Raw genomic sequence first — 19,254 nt, forward strand, 5'->3', positions numbered from 1 at the left:
TTATATGTCTGATAAAAGGATTATTCAGGCCATATACTAGATCTTCTTCCACTGTGGCTAGATATAAATTTGCAAATGTGCAAGCCACCGGTGTCCCCATCGCCACCCCACTATGTTGTAAGAACCAATCATTACCGAATTTAAAAGCATTGTGTGTGAGAACAAACAACAATGCTTCTTCAATGAAATTAATTTGTTCTGGGGCTTCACCTATTTTTCTGAGTCTATCTACAATAACCTCCACTCCTTGGCGTTGTGGTATTCTTGTATATAGACTCTCGATGTCTAAAGACACCCATTTGAACGAGGGCTGCCAAACAAAATTCTCTAAATGGTATAGTAGATCACTTGTATCTTTTATGAATGATGGAATACATGTCAATAGAGGATGAAGTAGCCAATCAAGGTACTTAGACAAAGGTTCAGTCAGGGAGCCAATTCCTGAGACGATTGATCTCCCTGGGGGTGCAACAATCGATTTGTGGATTTTAGGAACTGAGTACCAATGAGGTTTAGTAGGAAAGGAGGATAGTAATTTTTCAGCTCTGTTTTTTGTCAGGAATCCCACACTGACTTGTCTATTCAGAAACCCTCTCAATTTTTCTTTAAATTTTACTGTGGGGTCTCCTTTTTGGACTCTATAAACCTCATTGTTACTGAGTTGGTTAGATGCTTCTTCTAAGTAGTATCGCGTGTCCAAAAGCACTATCGCACCCCCCTTGTCTGCTTTTCTTATAGTCACGTTCTTCCATGACTGTAGTTTTTTTAAAGCAATATGTAAACAGCAGCGATCGGAGTTCAGATCAGATTGCTGTTGTTACAAATACATACTTAAGGCCACGTCTCACTAAGCGACATCGCTAGCAGCATCGCTGTTGAGTCACGGTTTTTGTGACGCAACAGCGATCTTGCTAGTGATGTCGCTGTGTGTAACATCCAGCAACGACCTGGCCCCTGCTGTGAGTTCGCCGGTTGTTGCTGAATGTCCTGGACCAATTTTTAGTTGTTGCTTTCCCGCTGTGAAGCACACATCGCTGTGTGTGACAGCGAGAGAGCAACAACTGAATGTGCAGGGAGCAGGGAGCCAGCTTCTGCAGACGCTGGTAACCAAGGTAAATATCGGGTAACCAAGCAATGGCTTTGCTTGGTTACCCGATATTTACCTTGGTTACCAGCGTCCGCAGCTTCTTGAAGCTGGCTCCCTGCTCCCTGCACACGTAGCCAAGGTACACATCGGGTAACTATAAGCAAAGCGCTTTGCTTAGTAACCCGATGTGTACTATGATTATGAAGCACGGTTGCTGGTGGCTGGAGGCTGATCTCTGATCACTGTGGAGATCTGCCTGTTTGACAGCTCACCAGCGACCATGTAGCGACGCTCCAGCGATCCCTGCCAGGTCAGATCGCTGGTGGGATCGCTGGAGCGTCACTTAGTGTGACGGTACCTTTAGCATGTGACACAGCCAGCATCTATTGGGTATGATGGAGGCTCAACTCCCATCGGGAGGGGATTAAAATTGTCAGGATGTAAGTAGAGAAAAGTCTTAAACGTTAGCTGTAAATAAAAAGTCTCATATCTCTGAAATCATAATAAAGATATAAAAAACCCACAAAAAAAACACCAAAAAACAGAATGCGTAGGGGAGCAGTGGGAATAAAATAAAAGCAACAACTGCTCACTTATGACTTGGTGAGAGATTCTCTTTAAAGCAAACCAGTAGCTTGTTTAAAGTTTACTACCTATTGTAGTACCTGGAAGCAGCAATGATTTTTATATGGCTCTTCAGGGGTTGTGCTGTGCTTTAGACTAGACGAGCTTTTTTATTATTATTATTATTATTATTATTATTATTATTATTATTATTATTATTATTATTATTATTGCGCCATTTATTCCATGGCGCTTTACATGTGAAAAGGGGTATACATAGCAAAGACAAGTACAATAATTATAAATAAAACAAGGCACAGACTGGTACAGGAGGAGAGAGGTCCCTGCCCCCGAGGGCTCACAGTCTACAAGTTTACAATCCATTCCTTCTTCTACAGTAGAGAAATTCAGAAAAATCACAATGCAACTTGTGATAATACTTTAAATGATGACAAAAGTCTATGATTATTACTGAATATTTTTTTCTCTATACAGATGAAACAAATTTTACGCCTTCAATATCTGTCCAGCCTAATAGCAGTATACCGGCAGGCAGCAACATAATAATCCAGTGCAATGCAGCAATGCCAGGAGAAACTTTCATTCTATATCAAAATGGAAGAGAACTGTTTCGAAAGCAATCTATTGGTTTTAAAGCTGAATTCCTTATAGTCAACGTTTCTTTGAAACACCAAGGAAATTATTTCTGCATGATGCACTCAAATTCCAGAATGTCCAGCCATGTAAGAATCACAGTGCAAAGTACAGGTAAATAATGTGTCATTTTTCATTTACAATTACTAAACATCCTCCTTTAAACCTTGTTTTAAGCTAAACTGGTCTTAAGGGATCATTGGCACATGTTTGAAACTTAGGGGTGATTACATTGCACCAGAAATTGCTAAGGTTGTGCACAACTGGACCCCTCTTTATATAGCCTCATGTAGTCACTTCCTGGTTGCCAGTTATAGCTACCGCTTTTTGGTTGTTAGTGACTCTGCCATGTTTACTATAGCTTATCCATGCTTCTGACCTCAGCATGTCTATCTGATTAACCCAGGGGTGGGATTCAGCCGGTTCTGTCAGGTTCTGGAGAACCGGTTGTTGAAATAGCAGCCGGTTCCCTGAACTGGCAAGAAACAGCTGCGGCGATCCGGTTCCCTGTATTCATTTGTGTTAGTATCTCTTTAAGACTCTAGCACAAATGAATCCCCGTACCTCTGCGCCGCACTTCCGGGTTTAGTGGAGCCTGTCGGCTCCCTGACGCGGCGTGCAGAGACGCGCTGACGCTGCAGAGATGGCAAGGCAGCGTGGAGAGGTAGCTCCTTCCACTGCTGTCTGTCAGCGTGCAGAGAGCCGCGGAGGAGGACGGAAGACAGAGGAGAGGCCACTGCTGCTGCAGGTAAGCGCCTAGTGAGCCGAACATGCAGGGGAGCAGGGAGAGGGGCCGCATTAAGATGGGAACTATATGGGGAGAGGGGCCATATGGGATAGGATCTGCAAGGGAGAAGGAGCATATGGGATGAGATCTGCAGGGGGAAAGAGGCCATAATGGAATGGGATCTGCAGGGAAAAAGAGGCCATGATGGGATGGATCTGCAGGGGAAAAGAGGCCATAATGGGACAGGATCTACAGGGGAAAGAGGCCATAATGGGATGGGATCTACAGGGGAAAAGAGGCCATAATGAGACAGGATCTACAGGGGAAAGAGGACATAATGGGATGGGATCTACAGGGGGAAAGGGGCCATAATGGGATGGGATCTGCAGGGGGAAAGAGGCCATAATGGGATGGGATCTGCAGGGAAAAAGAGGTCATAATGGGATGGGATCTGCAGGGGAAAGAGGCCATAATGGGATGGGATCTGCAGGGGAAAGAGGCCATAATAGGATGGGATCTGCAGGGGAAAGAGGCCATAATGGGATGGGATCTGCAGGGGAAAGAGGCCATAATGGGATGGGATCTGCAGGGGGAAAGAGGTCATAATGGGATGGGATCTGCAGGGGAAAGAGGCCATAATGGGATGGTATCTGCAAGGGAAAGAGGTCATAATGGGATGGGATCTGCAGGGGAAAAAGGCCATAATGGGATGAGATCTGTATGGAGAAGGTCGTCCGTTCCAATTTTAGCAGGCTCCTTTAGTAATAATTTGTAAAAACTGTAGAAAAATCATTTAATACAATATGACTGACAGTGACGGGAACAACTGGTGCTGGACAAGAGAGTGACGGAATAGGAGGGGAAGGAGATTTTACTTTAAATTACTTGTATTTTTTGGTTGAGGAAAGTGCATGAAAATGGGTGTGGCTAACAAAATGGGTGTGGTTACAGAATGGGTGGGGTTTTCAAATGGGCGGGGTTTACAGGGAACCTGTTGTTAAAAATTTGAATCCCACCCCTGCATTAACCACTTGTCTTATGATTCTCTCCCTGGTTTTGACATGGCTTCCTGACTTCCATTTGTCTGCCAGTCCTCCTGGCTGGCAATCCTACTGGTGACAATAACCAAGGGGGTGTGAAGTGGGCTGGGCCAAGAGCTGCCAAACAACAAGGATAAGGAATTACAAGGTAGTCTCTAGTCCACCAATAAAAGCAGCTGTATTAAAAATAGGGGAGTAAACAAAGGGAAGGTGCCTGAAAATAGTTCACAGGAAATGATTAAGGTATTCTAAAAGGTGATCTGTCATATATGGGCCTATAGGACAGTGGAAGCTGAATAAATGATACCTTGATATCTGCAATCCAATGTCTTATTCCAGAGCAATCTTTAAAGGCAACCTATCAGCAGGTTTTTGCTACCTCTTCTGAGAGCAGCATGATGTAGGCAAATAGATTCTGAATCCAGCTATTTATAACTTAGATTGCTGAGTGCAGAAATTCTTATTTAGTCAAACATTTTATTTTTTGCATGTAGCACAACTTAACACCAGGCTTTCAGTGTACATTTCCATAGACAGAAGCTAAAGCATTCCTCAGTCAGACTAATGATAAAGCTAGGAAGCGTAAACTAACATTGCAGGTAAACAAAAACACACATTGAGATAAGAGACGCAGAGCTGTAATCTGAATGTTAACGCTTACAGCATGCTGTCTTCCATTTACATGGCAAAAACCTACTGACAGATTCCCATTAATTCTTAATATGTAAATGAGCTAGACATAGATCTGCCTGAAAATCTGCCTCCAGAGCTTATTATAACCCCTTCACCCCCGGGTGATTTCCCGTGGGGTTTTTTTTGCTCCCCTTCTTCCAAAAGCTGTAATTTTTTTTTATTTTTCTGTCAATCTTGCTATATGAGAGCTTATTTTTTGCGGGATGAGTTCTACTTTTAAATAAAACCATAGGTTTTACCATATAGTGTACTGGAAAACACCAAAAAAAATTCTAAGTGCAAAAAAATTGCAAAAAAAGTGCAATTGCATGATTGTTTTTGGGATAGTTTATTCACACTGTTCACTATATGGTAAAACTGATGTGTCGGTGTGATGCCTCAGGTCAGTGCGAGTTTGTCGACACTAAAAATGTATAGGTTTCCTTTTACCTAAGGGGTTAAAAAAAATTAGAAGTTTGTCCAAAAAATATACACTTTTGCGCCATTTTCTGTGATCTGTAGCATTCTCATTTTTTGGGATCTATGGCTCAGTGATGACTCATTTTTTGCGTCTTGAGCTGATGATTTTAACAGTACCATTTTTGCACAGAAGTGCAGTTTTAATCGCCTGTTATCGCATTTTGGGCAAAATTCGCTGCGGCCAAAGACGTAAGTTTAGCGTTTGGAATTTTTTTTGCTGCTATGCCATTTACCGGCCAGATTAATTGATTTTATATTTTGATAGATCGGGCATTTCTGAATGTGACAATACCAAATATGTGTATAGTTTTTATTTTTTAAGACTTTAATTTCAGTGGGGCGAATGGGGGGTGATTTGAACTTTTAGGGGTTTTTTTAATTTTTTTTTAATTTTTTAACTTTTTTTAACTTTTTTTTAATTTATTTACTAGTCCTCCTAGGTGACTATAACGATCAGCAATCTGATCGCTTTTCTTTCTTTTTTTTAAGCAATTTTTAAGAGGCTAACATCAGCGATCGGAGTTCAGATCAGATTGCTGCTGTTTCAGGCAGATAAGGCTGCTTTACACGCAGCGACATCGCTAGTGATGTCGCTGGTGAAAGCATTCACCCCCGTCGTTTGTGCGTCACGGACAAATCGCTGCCCGTAGCACACAACATCGCTAGGACCCGTCACACGTACTTACCTGCCTACCGATATCGCTGTGGCCGGCGAACAGCCTCCTTTACAAGGGGGGTAGTACGTGCGGCGTCACAGCGACTTCACACGGCAGCCATCAAATAGAAGCGGAGGGGCGGAGAGCAGCAGAAAGAAAGTGACGCCCACCTCATTGCCGGAGAACGCAGGTATGGTGTTGTTCCTCGTTCCTGGGGTGTCACACGTAGCGATGTGTGCTGCCTCAGGAACAACGAACAACCTGCGTCCTGCAACAGCAACAATATTTGGGATTAGAACGACGTGTCAACAATCAACGATAAGGTGAGTAATTTTGATCGTTAGCGGTTGCTCTTACGTGTCACACACAACAACATCGCTAACGAGGCCGGATGTGCATCACGAATTCCGTGACCCCAACGACATCTCGTTAGCGATGTTGTTGCGTGTAAAGCCCCCTTTAGTGTGTAACACAGCCAGCATCTATCAGATATGATGCGGGCTCAGCTCCCGCACATGACATGTAAGGTGAATGTCGGGAAAGGATTAAAATTGACAGGATGCAAGTAGAGAAAGATCTTAAAGTAAAAAGTCTCATATCTCTGGATTTGTATTAAAGATATAACCCCCCCCCCCCAAAAAAAAAACCAGAATGCAGTGGGAATAAAATAAATGACTTGATGGTAGGTTCTCTTTAAAGCAAACCAGTAGCTTGTTTAAAGTTTACTACCTATTGTAGTACCTGGAAGGAGCAATGATTTTTATATGGCTCTTCAGGGGTTGTGCTGTGCTTTAGACTAGATGACCTTTGACAATTCATCTCTTCTTGTACAGTAGAGAAATTCAGAAAAATCACAATGCAACTTCTGATAACAATAATTTAAATGATGAGAAACGTCTATGATTATTACTGAATATTCTATATTTTCTGTATACAGAGGAAACAATCCTCACGCCTTCAATATCTGTCCAGCCTAATAGCAGTATACCGGCAGGCAGCAACGTAACAATCCAGTGCAATGCAGCAATGCCAGGAGAGACTTTCATTCTGTATCAAAATGGAAGAAAACTGTTTCAAAAGCAATCAATTGGTTTTAAAGCTGAATTCCTTATAGTCAACGTTTCTTTGAAGCACCAAGGAAATTATTTCTGCATGATGCACTCAAATTCCAGAATGTCCAACCATGTAAGAATCACAGTGCAAAGTACAGGTAAGTAATCTGTCATTTTTCATTTACAATTACTAAACATCCTCCTTTAAGCCTTGTTTTAAGTGAAACTGGCCTTAAGGGATCATTGGCACATGTTTGATACTTAGGAGTGATTACATTGCGTCAGAAATTGCTAAATTTTGCACAACTGGACCCCTCTCTATATAACTTCATGTAGTCATTTCCTGGTTGCCAGTTATAGCTACCACTTTCCTGTTACGAGTTCATAGACACCAAACATCTATAGGTTTACTTTTATCTAAGGGGTTAAAAAAAAATTCAGAAGTTTGTCCAAAAAAAGACGCACTTTTTTTTCCCTTTTTTTAACTTTTCACTCTCCTCAATAGGCCATTTAGGGAACTTGAAACTGCGATTGTCTGACCACTTGTGCTATATACAGCAATGCCACGGCATTGCAGTATATAATGAAAATCAGTCATCTTTGAAGCTCACCCACAGGCAGGTTTCAAAGGAGTAGTGTTATGACAAGGACAGAGGTCTTCACAGACCCCCAGCTGTTATAGTAACCCATCAGTGATCTGCAATGGTATCACGGGCATACCAATATGTGCTTAAAATGGTGCTACCCTATGCCGGTACGTGTTAAATCGCACTGTTAGAGTTTGACAGCTCTATTACACCCAGGATTGTTAGAGGCAGGTCCTGACTGTAATACACAGCCTTTATCTGCTGGTTATGGGGTGAGCTCACCCTGTGATCACGATCCATACATCCGCTTTCCGACTTGGGAAAGGGTTAAGCATTGAATGTATTTTCTAAATATTTTTTTCCCCTATTAGAAAACTCCTTTAAATGGAATTGGCCAGCAGGTTTTTGCTACCTCATCTGAGAGCGAGCGACATGATGTAGGCAAACAAAGAGACTCTTAATCCAATGATGTATCACTTAGATTACTGGGTGCAGCCGTTCTGACACAATCAAGATTTTAGATTTAGCCATGTAGCAGAGCTGAGAAAGCTGTCCCCGCCCACACTAGGCTCTCAATAGAGATTGTACATTGACAGTGAGGTGTCAATCAAGGAGGGGGCATGCTGGACTGCCCTACGAGTGACATTGTAGTCCAGCAGTGATAATCACTAGGTGATAAAGCCTTTAGGTTAAATAACCAACAACACACAGCCTGATAAGAGAGGCTTAGGGTACCTTCACACTTAGCGATGCAGCAGCGATCCGACCAGCGATCTGACCTGGTCAGGATCGCTGCTGCATCGCTACATGGTCGCTGGTGAGCTGTCAAACAGGCAGATCTCACCAGCGACCAGTGAACAGCCCCCAGCCAGCAGCGACGTGCAAGCGACGCTGCGCTTGCACGGAGCCGCCGTCTGGAAGCTGCGGAGACTGGTAACTAAGGTAAACATCGGGTATGGTTACCCGATGTTTACATTAGTTACCAGTGTGAGCAGGGAGCAGGGAGCCGCGCACACTGAGCGCTGGCTCCTTGCTCTCCTAGCTACAGTACACATCGGGTTAATTAACCCGATGTGTAATGCAGCTACATGTGCAGAGAGCAGGGAGCCGCGCACACTGCTTAGCGCTGGCTCCTTGCTCTCCTAGCTGCTGTACACATCGGGTTAATTAACCCGATGTGTACAGCAGCTACATGTGCAGAGAGCCGGAGCCGGCAGCACAGGCAGCGTGAGAGCTGCAGAGGCTGGTAACTAAGGTAAATATCGGGTAACCACCTTGGTTACCCGATGTTTATTTTGGATACAGCTTACCTCAGCTGTCAGACGCCGGCTCCTGCTCCCTGCTCGCTTCATTTGTCGCTCTCTTGCTGTCACACATAGCGATCTGTGTGTCACAGCAGGAGAGCGGCTTTGAAGAAAACGAACCAGGGCTGTGTGTAACGAGCAGCGATCTCGCAGCAGGGGCCAGATCGCTGCTCAGTGTCACACACAGCGAGATCGCTAATGAGGTCACTGCTGCGTCACAAAAAGCGTGACTCAGCAGCGATCTCGGCAGTGAGCTCGCTGTGTGTGAAGCACCCCTTAGTTTATTTTTGTTTATTTTTTTTTAACCCCTATAGCATTCTGTCCTCAGATTACATAGCAGATAACCGTTAGCTAGATAGGGATGATTGCCACACTGCCATAGAGAGGAGATAGTCATTAGGTCATCAAAGTGATTTATTTCAATGCTTTTTAGAGAGAACCACTATCCTTTTCTCTGAAGTGCATTGAAATAAATCCCTTTGATGACCTAATGACTGTCTCATCTATAAGGTAGCGTGGCAATCATGCCTATCTAGCTAACGGTTATCCTCTATTCTATGTGGAGCCACAGCAGCCATTACTTACAAGCATCTATAGTTAACTATCACAACTATACAAGGTGAGTCTCCCCATTTGATCCACTCCCCCCTTCCCCGGTAATTTCTGATACAACCCTATTTTTGCGCTCCTGTCTTCCAGTTTCTTTCTGCAGGTTACATAGCAAAAACTTGCTGACAGATACCCTTTAAAATCAACATGATTCCATTAATACTCAACATTTCTCAATATTATTTCTATCTTATGATCTACAAAGGGTTAGGGACCCATTTCCAGGTTTTGGTCAGTGACAAACAGCTGTAGATATCACAAATGTAGAAAATATACATTATACATGTTATGAAATTATTTATTTTGCTAGAATAGGAAAATCCTTCGTCAGTGTATGTATTACATACAATTTTTTTTAACTTGCTTCATTTTTAATATTTTCCAGTCCATGAAAGCATTTTCTTATCCATAATACAGAGGGGGTCCCTATTCCTCGGCAGTAATGTAACACTTCGGTGTAATGGAACAGAGAAAGGGGAGACTGTCGACTTATATAAAGATGAAGAAATATATGAACAGAGGGAATCCGATGGATCTATAGTTGATTTTACTTATATTCAGATAAACATGGAACATGAGGGGATCTATTTCTGTAAAACATCATTTGGCCCTAAAATCAGCAATAAAATCGACCTTTGGATTGATGGTAAGTTAACAAGCTCAACTGATTTTTCTTCTTCTTTGGACATCACGTTTTTGATAAAAATCATGAATAATTTGTGAGATATCCTTCATATTCAGTATCCAGTCAAGTAGGAACTCTTCACATTCACTTTTAATAGTCTTTTTTTAAAGTTGATCACACAAATTAGATTAAAGTGAAGCATTCAAGCCTGAAGACTATATATCCAATGTTTAAAATGGGGACGATTTGTTAAGATCGAAGTTGCGTACACCATTCTTAATGAAGGGGTCAGTGGACAATGATGCACCAAATTAAGAGTCACACTTCTTGGAGTGTCTACTCCTGAAATGCTACTCCAGTTAACGATTGCAGGAGCTTTTCTGGCATAACAAATGCCAACACTTTTGCTGAATTTGAGGGGCAGGCATAGCCACTCTCCATCCGGCCCCAGCTCCACCCTAACTTTGCCAATTTAGGCAGATCTGCTCCTAACTGGACTGAAAACGCTATAAGGCTATGTGCGCACGTTGCGTAAATACATGCAGTTACGCTGCGTCCCCTGCACAGTCTATGGAGATTGTGCAGGGGCCGTGTGCACGTGGCGTCTTAGAGCGAAGTGCTTCGGCTGCTGCCCGAAGCGCTGCGTTCTAAGAAGTGACATGTCACTTCTTCCGTGAGCTTTGCCGGCAGCTCCTGCTCTGTCTATGGCAGGAGCTGCAGACAGAGCGCATGGAATCGGCTTTTTTTTTTTTCTCTACGGACATTTTCTGCAGCGATTTGAAGCGCACGTGTGCTCTTCAGATCGCTGCAGAAATGTCTGCAGGGCTAGTACGCAACGTGCGCACATAGCCTTAGTCACAACTAGTTTAATGGAGAAAACACTTTGATGAATCGTCCCCAAAATTTGTATTTTAACATTCCTGATCTTTTGCTCCTGCGGGATATAAGTGTCATTCTGAGGCAAAGGGACACCTGGCATGCAGCTCAAGGATAGGGGAACACCAGGGAAGATGTAAAAGTAGACCCCGGTGATAAGGAGAAGGGGAGGAAAGTCACCATCTAACTCACCTCTGGCTGATCCCTGAGCTCCCTATCATCCCCCCATGTGTGATCACTTGTCTAGGCCATGAGCAGCATCGGACTGGCTACCAGGGGAATCTCCAGTAATGCCAGGCCTGGATTCAGTTACCTGCATTGGACTCCGGAGCTCTCACCTGAGCTCCGGCATGCAGTCGAGACTGTACCATGAGCGCCGACTGATTGATTCCCCGGTGATTGCGGTTCAGTTCATGACAGCTGCAGACAAGCCGGGCTGATCTCCGGAGTTCAGGTGAGAGCACCTGAGATCACCCCAGCCTGTCTGCAGAACACATGAACTGAACCGCAAGCAACGGGAAATCAATCACTCGGCGCTCGCGGTACAGTCTCGGCTGCACGCCAGAGCTCAGGTGAGCGCTCCGGAGTGCAATGCAGGTACCTGAATCTAGGCCTGGCATTACTGGAGATTCCTCCGGTAGCCAGTCCGATGCTGGCCATGACAATAGGGAGAAGGGGAGGAAAATCACTAGGGATGATCAAATGCATCAAATATTCGGCTTTGCGAATATCCAACGAATAGGTCACCACTATGCGAATATTCGATGCGCAATGTAAGTCTATGGGAAGCCCAAATAGTTCTGAATAGTTGTTATTCAGGTTTCCCATAGACTTACATTGCACATCGAATATTGGTGAATAGTCGAATAGCGGCGACCTATTCAGAAAATATTTGCAGCCGAATATTTGAGGTATTCGCTCATCCCTAAAAATAACCATCTAACTCACCTGTGACTGATCCCTGAGCTCTCTATCATCCCTAGATGGGTTCTTCCTTGCATGCGCAGTCACGTGCCTAGGCCCTAGCTGACCTTGGGCTAGCCCTGACTAGTGAGCAGGCCAGCAAGACACTAATTTTACTACTACTATAAAGACAACACAAGGAAGGGGAGACAAACAAAAACAGAAATAATAAAAGAAACTCCAATTCTTCTTCTCCTATGAGGGACGCCACTGAATTTGCTTAAAATAGAACAATAGCTTTTTCAAGAGACAACTCCTTTACAGGTCAGCATAGAATGAACTATAGCCAGCAAAGGCGAGAGTAAGGAGTGGGTTTATATAGCAGAAGTATATCGCTGCAGCTGAAATTAACAGCTAGAAGTCAATCTCCATGGGATAAAAAAGAAACCTTGACCCCTTTAGCAAACTTATATGGTGAAGTGAAGTACATGACTTTTATTTATATTCTTCACTTTGTCCGAGCGACACTTGACACCCACTATGTGTTGCCAAGCGGACTCAAGTTCTGGAAGACTCCTCTTCTCTATCTATGGCACTCTGAGATCAAACTCGATCTGGCACCAAGATGGACGAGATGTCACAACCATGAAAATTTCAACCACAGTACATAACCTTCTCCCGGGATTGCAAAATATTTGACACACCTTACACATAAAGTATTTTTTCATAGCTGATGTTCAGTCAATTTGGAGGAAATCTCATTGAGTCTAAACAGAAGATTGATTGTGCTATTATGCAAAGTTATGCTCCTTATGCAAATAGGCTCAGTGCTAAAAATGTATGCTCGGAGATGGCTTGTGGATTAAAAGGAATCGGTCAAAAGGTTTTTGCTACTTAATCAGATATCCTAATTCTTTCTGGTCTGCTTAGTGTCTTTTTATTTTATAAAATAACTGTTTTATCAGCAGGAGATTATCACTAGAGGGCAAGTAAACATGTTGCCAGGTAGTTCAACTTCGGCCCCACCAGTGATTGATAGCTTTCTGCAGTGTACACAGAAAGCTGCCAATCAGTGATGTGGGCTGGGTTATGCAGAGCTCAACATTCAGAGTACTAAAAGTTCTGCAGCATAACAGTTTTTAATCAAATTTACAGCAAGCAGCCCAATAAGTGACACATCAATGAAATAAGAATCTCAGCCCCTACATAATGCTGCTCTCAGATGAGTTAGCAAAAAATGGGTGACAGATTCCCTTTAAACTGTAATAGTATTTTGCAACAACAATGTAACAATGACAATGCCTCTTTATGCTATATTATTGTTTGTTTTCCATTTATTTCCACTAGAAGAGATAAATCTATCCCCAGGGACTGAAAGGCCGAGTAAGTTTTACTTATAAAATGCATTAATTTATTAATTGATTAATTAATTACCGTATTTTTTGTTTTATAAGACGCATCAGATTAAAAGACGCACCCCAAATTTAGAGGAAAAAAAAGGTAAAAAAATGGGGTTTGTCTTATAATCCGGTGGTGTCTTACTGGAGGGTGGCGGCAGTCGTGGAGCGGGGTAACAGGAGGCAGGGGAGGTTGTGGAGGAAGGCGATGCTGCAGGCAGTGCAGCTGGTGTCCTAGTTGCTCTGTTGGCAGTGCAGGCTTCAAAGAAATGGCGCCCAGAGTCGGCGTGTGTACAGATTGAGCTATCAGCTTAATGATTTTATCTGCGCATGCGCCACCTCCGTGCATCATTTTCCTTAAGTCCGCTGCTGAGAGATCAATGGGTCAGAGCCATCGCATGCGCAGATGAGCTCCTGAGCTGAGAGCTCCATCTGCGCATATGCCAACTCCAGGCGCTAGTTTTTGAAGCCTGCACCGCCGACAGAGCATCTGGGACACCGGCTGCACCGCCTGCAGCATTGCCCTACTGCACACAGCCAGCACAGCCCCCGAAGCCAGCACAGCCCCCGCAAGAAGCATAGCCCCCACAGCCAGCACAGCCCCCATAAACAGCACAGTGCCCGCAGCCAGCACAGCGCCCATTCTCCCCCTCCCGGTAAGCTACATTTGGTTTATAAGATGAACTCCTCATTTTCCTTCCAAATTTTGGGGCGAAAAAGTGCTTCTTACAGTAGCTTTAAAGGAGATAAATCTGATATAATATTGTTTGAAAAAAATTAATTTAACCCCGTAGAAAAATAAAATCACTCACATGTACATCAGTACTGAGAAGTGTGGAGGGGAAAAGGATCTGAACTCCCTCCACATGCTTAAGATACCGGTTGCATCATATAGCTGGCATCTGGATCTAACAGCAGTGACCGGAGCTGAGCTCTGATCGCTACTGGTAATCATTTAAATGCTACTGTCAATATACGACAATGGAGGTTAGAGGGAGCAGATGCCCATGATTGTGGTGTGTACCGGCTCCAATCGACCTTCCACAACACAACCAGGGGCACTGAAGGGTTATCAAGGCAGCAAATGAATTGCTAAAGGTCCCTTTTGCTGCCATTATGGTACTTCTATGAAGCTAAGTCACATGCTGAGCTTCAGAGGAGACTTTATACTGTAATACTTTGGTATTGCAGTATTAGGAATAAAAGATCAGCTAACAATAGCTTCAAATCCCCTAAAAAATCCCCAAAAAGTAAAGAAAATTGAAAATATAAAGCAAATAAATTCAAATAATTAAAAGTATATAGCAAATAAATAAAAACATATTTGCTACCTTCTTGTTTGTAAAAGTCGGATCTATTGAAATATAAAATTAATTAATCCATAAAGTTAAAGCAGGAAAAGTTCGGGAAAACAAAACTCCAAAACATCAGAATTGTGGGTTTTGGTAACTCTTAAAAAAGGCAATAAAAATAGGTTCATATCAATAAAACAATCAACTAAGGGTACAAAAATAAAACGTTACGGTGCTTGGAAGATGGGGAGAGAAAATTTGTAAAAACAAAAATTGTCTGAAAAGAGTTAAAATACTTGAAATTCTTCATTATAAGTTTTTTTTGTTGCTGTTGTTGCTAAAGTTGAAATATTTTTGAAATGTGAAATTTTTCTGTCCATCATTCACAGGTAGTACTGAAGGGAAGCGGAGAGATTACACAATGGGAAACATCATCCGCTTGACTATAGCTGGAGTTCTTCTTCTAGTAATCGGCGGTTTCTCAGAATATTGTTGCAGAAGAAAGAATCCGAAAATGGAGAAAAACAGACTTACAACATCCAATGAATATGAATATCACTTTTAACCTGCAAATAAATTAAATTAATTATGAATTTATTTAAAAGGTAGACAGCCAGGCTCTACATCTGTTTCATAATGTTTTACAGCGTGCTCTAATAGGGCTCACTGAGCTCTTTAAGGTAGCCTCTCGTGTCAGCAATGTCTTGCCGTTTTCTTACAATTTGTGCACCATTGCACACTCACCCAGTTACTGTGTCACAGTTCTTCACATGCCATCATTAATTTTTATTAGTCTCTGATTCTATGCTCTCAAGCAAACTGAGAGTGTCACGCTGTACTATGGGAGCACTATAGCTAGCTGGGGATGCAGCTTCAGTGTGCAGTACGCAGACAGGCCCACTAGAGGGCGAAAGAGTAGTCAATCATTCTGGTTCAAGCTGGGATGTCACGTCTGTACTGAGGGAGAATGAAACCAAAGTTAGTAAGCAGAGCCGAGGTCAGATACCGGGAGAGTAGGTACACAAAGGGGAACACTGAAAGGCACAGGGAACAGGAAGACAGACTGGGGAGCGGTGATGACTAGACAGGAAGCGGGGATGGTGGAGACAAGGACAGGCCGGGGAAATCCAGGTCAAGTCGGGTCAGGAGGAAAACGGAGGTCAGATCGAGTCAAGGGAAGAACGGAGGTCAGGATGGGTCAGGACGGGCAGAAGGGAAGGAGGTCAGAACTGGGTAGCAGGGAACAGAACAAAAATCACTCACGGAAATGATCATGCAGCAGAGTCGGAAATATACAGGCAATGTTTAACACAAGTCCTTTCTTCCATATAATGTCCAATGTCACACATAACCAATCCTTCCAAATTGATCTCCGTGCAGTTTAATGGCCCAACACCCATCCCCAAAGTATGATGACCTCAATAAAACCCTCCACATAATATGACAGACCTCCCACAAATCTCGACACTATATAATTGCTTGCATGCAGTAGAATGCAACAGCTCTTCAACAGTATAATGGCTCCTGCATAGCCATCCAAACAGTATCCTGGTCCCTACACTCACCCTATTTCTGGTACCACACCTGATGATGTCCAGGGTAAGTGACAGCAGTAATGACACACAGCACAGCTCTCCTAATAAGATCACACAGAGAGAGCAGAGCTGTGTATCATTACAAACATCTCTTGAAGATCTCGTCTTACTACCCTGGTCAGAGTGGGGAGGGGGGTGGGGGAGTAGAACAGAGCTGAAAAAATGTTTGTAATGTCACACAGCTCTGCTTTATGCTCTTCTCTCTCTTTTAAAGGAAATCAGTAATGTAGGATAATGCTATTAACCTTCAGATATACAGTTATACTGATACTACACCAGATTTCCAGATAAGTCTTAAACAAAGACAGGACACTAAATCAAACGAATGTGTCAAAAATTTTAGACTACATCTAAACATTTATTTGGTCTCATTGATCCAAAAAACGTTTCAATAATTTTTAGGCTTGTTCTGTGATCTTTAGGATACTGGAGACAGGCAGCTACAATCCATTTGCAAAGCAGCGGCTTTCTCCTTACAAACCTACCATGCACACTATTGTCATTCAATGTTTTCCTGATGGTGGAATCATGAAAATTAACATTAGCTAATTTGAGAGAGGCCTTTAGTTGCTTAGAGGTTACCTTGGGTTTCTTTGAGACCTTAACTATTGTACACCTTGATCTTGAATTGATCTTTGTTGGTTGAACATTCCTGAGGAGTGTAATAATATCTGTGCATTGATGATGTCCAATCCAATCCACAGTGAAATATCTAATATATAAAGCTGAATGTGTGTGTGTATGTGTGTGTGTGTGTGTGTGTGTGTGTATGTATGTGTGTATGTCCGGGATTGGCATCTACACCGTCGCAGCTACAGCCACAAAATTTTGCACACTCACACTTCTGGACCCCGAGAGCATCATAGTCTATGTTTGAGGGGAAATTTTAACCCCATGCTTTACAGTTATTCATCAAAAAACCTGCCTCCATTAAAGAGAATGGAGCTGGGAGCCACAGTGCAGCCAGAACTTCAGAAGAATGCGCAGCCACAACCTTATATGGAATGTTGGCATGTCACAATGCAGCCAGGGAAAGAGACAGACACAGACAGGGAAAGAGGCAGACAGAGACAGGGTAAGAAACAGATATAGACAGGGTAAGAGACAGACACAAAGAGACAGACACAGACAAAGAGACAGACTGACAGGGAAAGAGAGGGAAAGAGAGAGACAGGTTAAGAGACAGAAACAGACAAAGAGACAGAGACAGACACAGGGAAACAGAAAGACAGGGAAAGAGAGAGAAAGAGACAGACAGGGTAAGAGACAGACAAAGACAGGTAAAGAGACAGACAAAGAAACAGACACAGGGAAAGCGACAGAGGGAAAGAGACAGACAGGGAAAGAGAGGGAAATAGACAGACAGGGAAAGAGATTGAGACATATGGAGAAAGAGACAGAGACAGACAGGGAAAGAGACAGACAGACAAAGAGATAGAGAGAGAGACAGAGACAGAGAGATATATACAGAGGGGGAGACAGATATTATGATTACATTTCTATCTATTTGTTTTGTGGTTTTTGTGTGCAGAATACATTTTTGTTAATACATTCTATATTGTTAACAGCAGTTATTAACCCGGGCGAAGCTCGGTAGTACAGCTAGTAATATATAAAGCTGAATGTGTGTGTGTATGTATGTATGTATGTGTGTATGCCCGGGATTGGCATCTGCACCGTCGCAGCTACAGCCACAAAATTTTGCACACTCACACGTCTGGACCCCGAGAGCGTCATAGGCTATGTTGTGAGGCGAAATTTTAACCCTGCACGTTCCAATTTACCAATCAATTTTGCCCCTATCTACATAATGGGGAAAAAGTGAAACGAAAAGTGTATCATCCGCATTTTCGCATTTACAATCATGAAATTTTGCACAGATACCTCATGTGACCCAGGGAACGTCGTAGACTTTGTTTTGACAGGAAAATGTAACCCTGCGCTTTACAGTTACTCTCCAAAAAACATGGCTCCATTAAAGTAAATGGAGCCTGGAACTACAGGTTATTAGTAGGAGCTGTGATTGGTTGCTATAGGAACAAAAGACATTCATAGTATAAGAAGCTTATATGTGAGGTAAGAAGATGTCGATGGGGAGATGGATAGAGAGAGACAGACAGAGACAGACAGAGAGACAGACAGGGAAAGAGACAGAGAGATAGAGACAGACGGTTAAAGTGACAGACAGAGACAGACGGTGAAAGAGACAAACAGAGACAGACCTGGAAAGAGACAGATGGGGAAAGAGACAGATGGGGAAAGAGACAGATGGGGAAAGAGACAGATTGGGAAAGAGACAGACATGCAGACAGGGACAGGCAAACAGGGAAGGAGGAGACAACCAGAGAGACAAAGATAGATGGTGAAAGACACAGACCTTGATACAGACAGACAGGGATAGAGACAGACAGAGACAGGCAGACAGGGAAAGAGACAGAAAAAGAGACGGGGAGACAGACGGGGAAAGAGACAGACATGGGAAAGAGACAGACCTAGAAAGAGACAGATGGGGAAAGAAACAGAGAGACAGACAGAGACAGGCAGATGGGGAAAGAGACAGACGGGGAAAGAGACAGACGGGGAAAGAGACAGATGGGGAAACAGACAGACGGGGAAAGAGACAGACGGGGAAAGAGACAGACCTGGAAAGAGACAGATCTGGAAAGAGACAGACGGAGCACATTACTTGGCCAATTTAGTTAAATCTATGTGGAATATCTGTGGTGTTGAAATATATGTTGTGAAATGTTTCTATTAGCTTAGTTTTTGCCTTTTAATAATTACGTTTCTAACTATTTGTTTTGTGGTTTTTGTGTGCAGAATAAATTTTTGTTAATACATTCTATTAATCCGGGCGAAGTCGGGTAGTACAGCTAGTACTTGATATTGTTTTAGTCAAATGTATGCATAATATGGAATATTCTCACGTATTCACAAACCTTAGAGCACCGCTGTAAGTCAAAGGTACATTGGTGATAGAATATTTGTGAAACTTTTAAAATTTGAACTAAAATAAAATTATAACTGTTTTGAAAGTATTAAAATCAGAAAAAAAATGTAAAACAATTTGATAATGATGCTAGAAAAAGGCTAAGTTCAATACACCTCATAGTATTCAGATGCACATTTAACTG

General features: G+C 42.8%; 1 protein-coding gene across 1 annotated transcript; it reads left to right on the forward strand.

The window, feature by feature from the left end:
- Window positions 1-366: 366 nt before the first annotated feature.
- LOC142255808 (T-cell-interacting, activating receptor on myeloid cells protein 1-like) lies at window positions 367-15,090 on the forward strand. Its single transcript, XM_075327255.1, has 7 exons — window positions 367-406; window positions 2,147-2,419; window positions 6,818-7,090; window positions 9,818-10,078; window positions 10,174-10,184; window positions 11,496-11,505; window positions 14,939-15,090. The coding sequence occupies exons 1-7, from the start codon at window positions 367-369 to the stop codon at window positions 15,088-15,090; spliced, it is 1,020 nt and encodes a 339-aa protein (XP_075183370.1).
- The last annotated feature ends 4,164 nt before the right edge of the window (window positions 15,091-19,254 follow it).

This window comes from Anomaloglossus baeobatrachus, chromosome 11 (genome assembly GCF_048569485.1).
Source record: "Anomaloglossus baeobatrachus isolate aAnoBae1 chromosome 11, aAnoBae1.hap1, whole genome shotgun sequence".
In the NCBI taxonomy this organism is placed as follows: domain Eukaryota; kingdom Metazoa; phylum Chordata; class Amphibia; order Anura; family Aromobatidae; genus Anomaloglossus; species Anomaloglossus baeobatrachus.

Excerpts from the sequence above, each read along its gene's own strand:
- LOC142255808 (XM_075327255.1), top strand. The coding sequence starts at position 367 with ATGGAATACATGTCAATAGAGGATGAAGTAGCCAATCAAG. Across the intron at positions 407-2,146 it reads GGATGAAGTAGCCAATCAAG|ATGAAACAAATTTTACGCCT; the intron begins GTACTTAGACAA and ends TTCTCTATACAG. Across the intron at positions 2,420-6,817 it reads AATCACAGTGCAAAGTACAG|AGGAAACAATCCTCACGCCT; the intron begins GTAAATAATGTG and ends TTCTGTATACAG.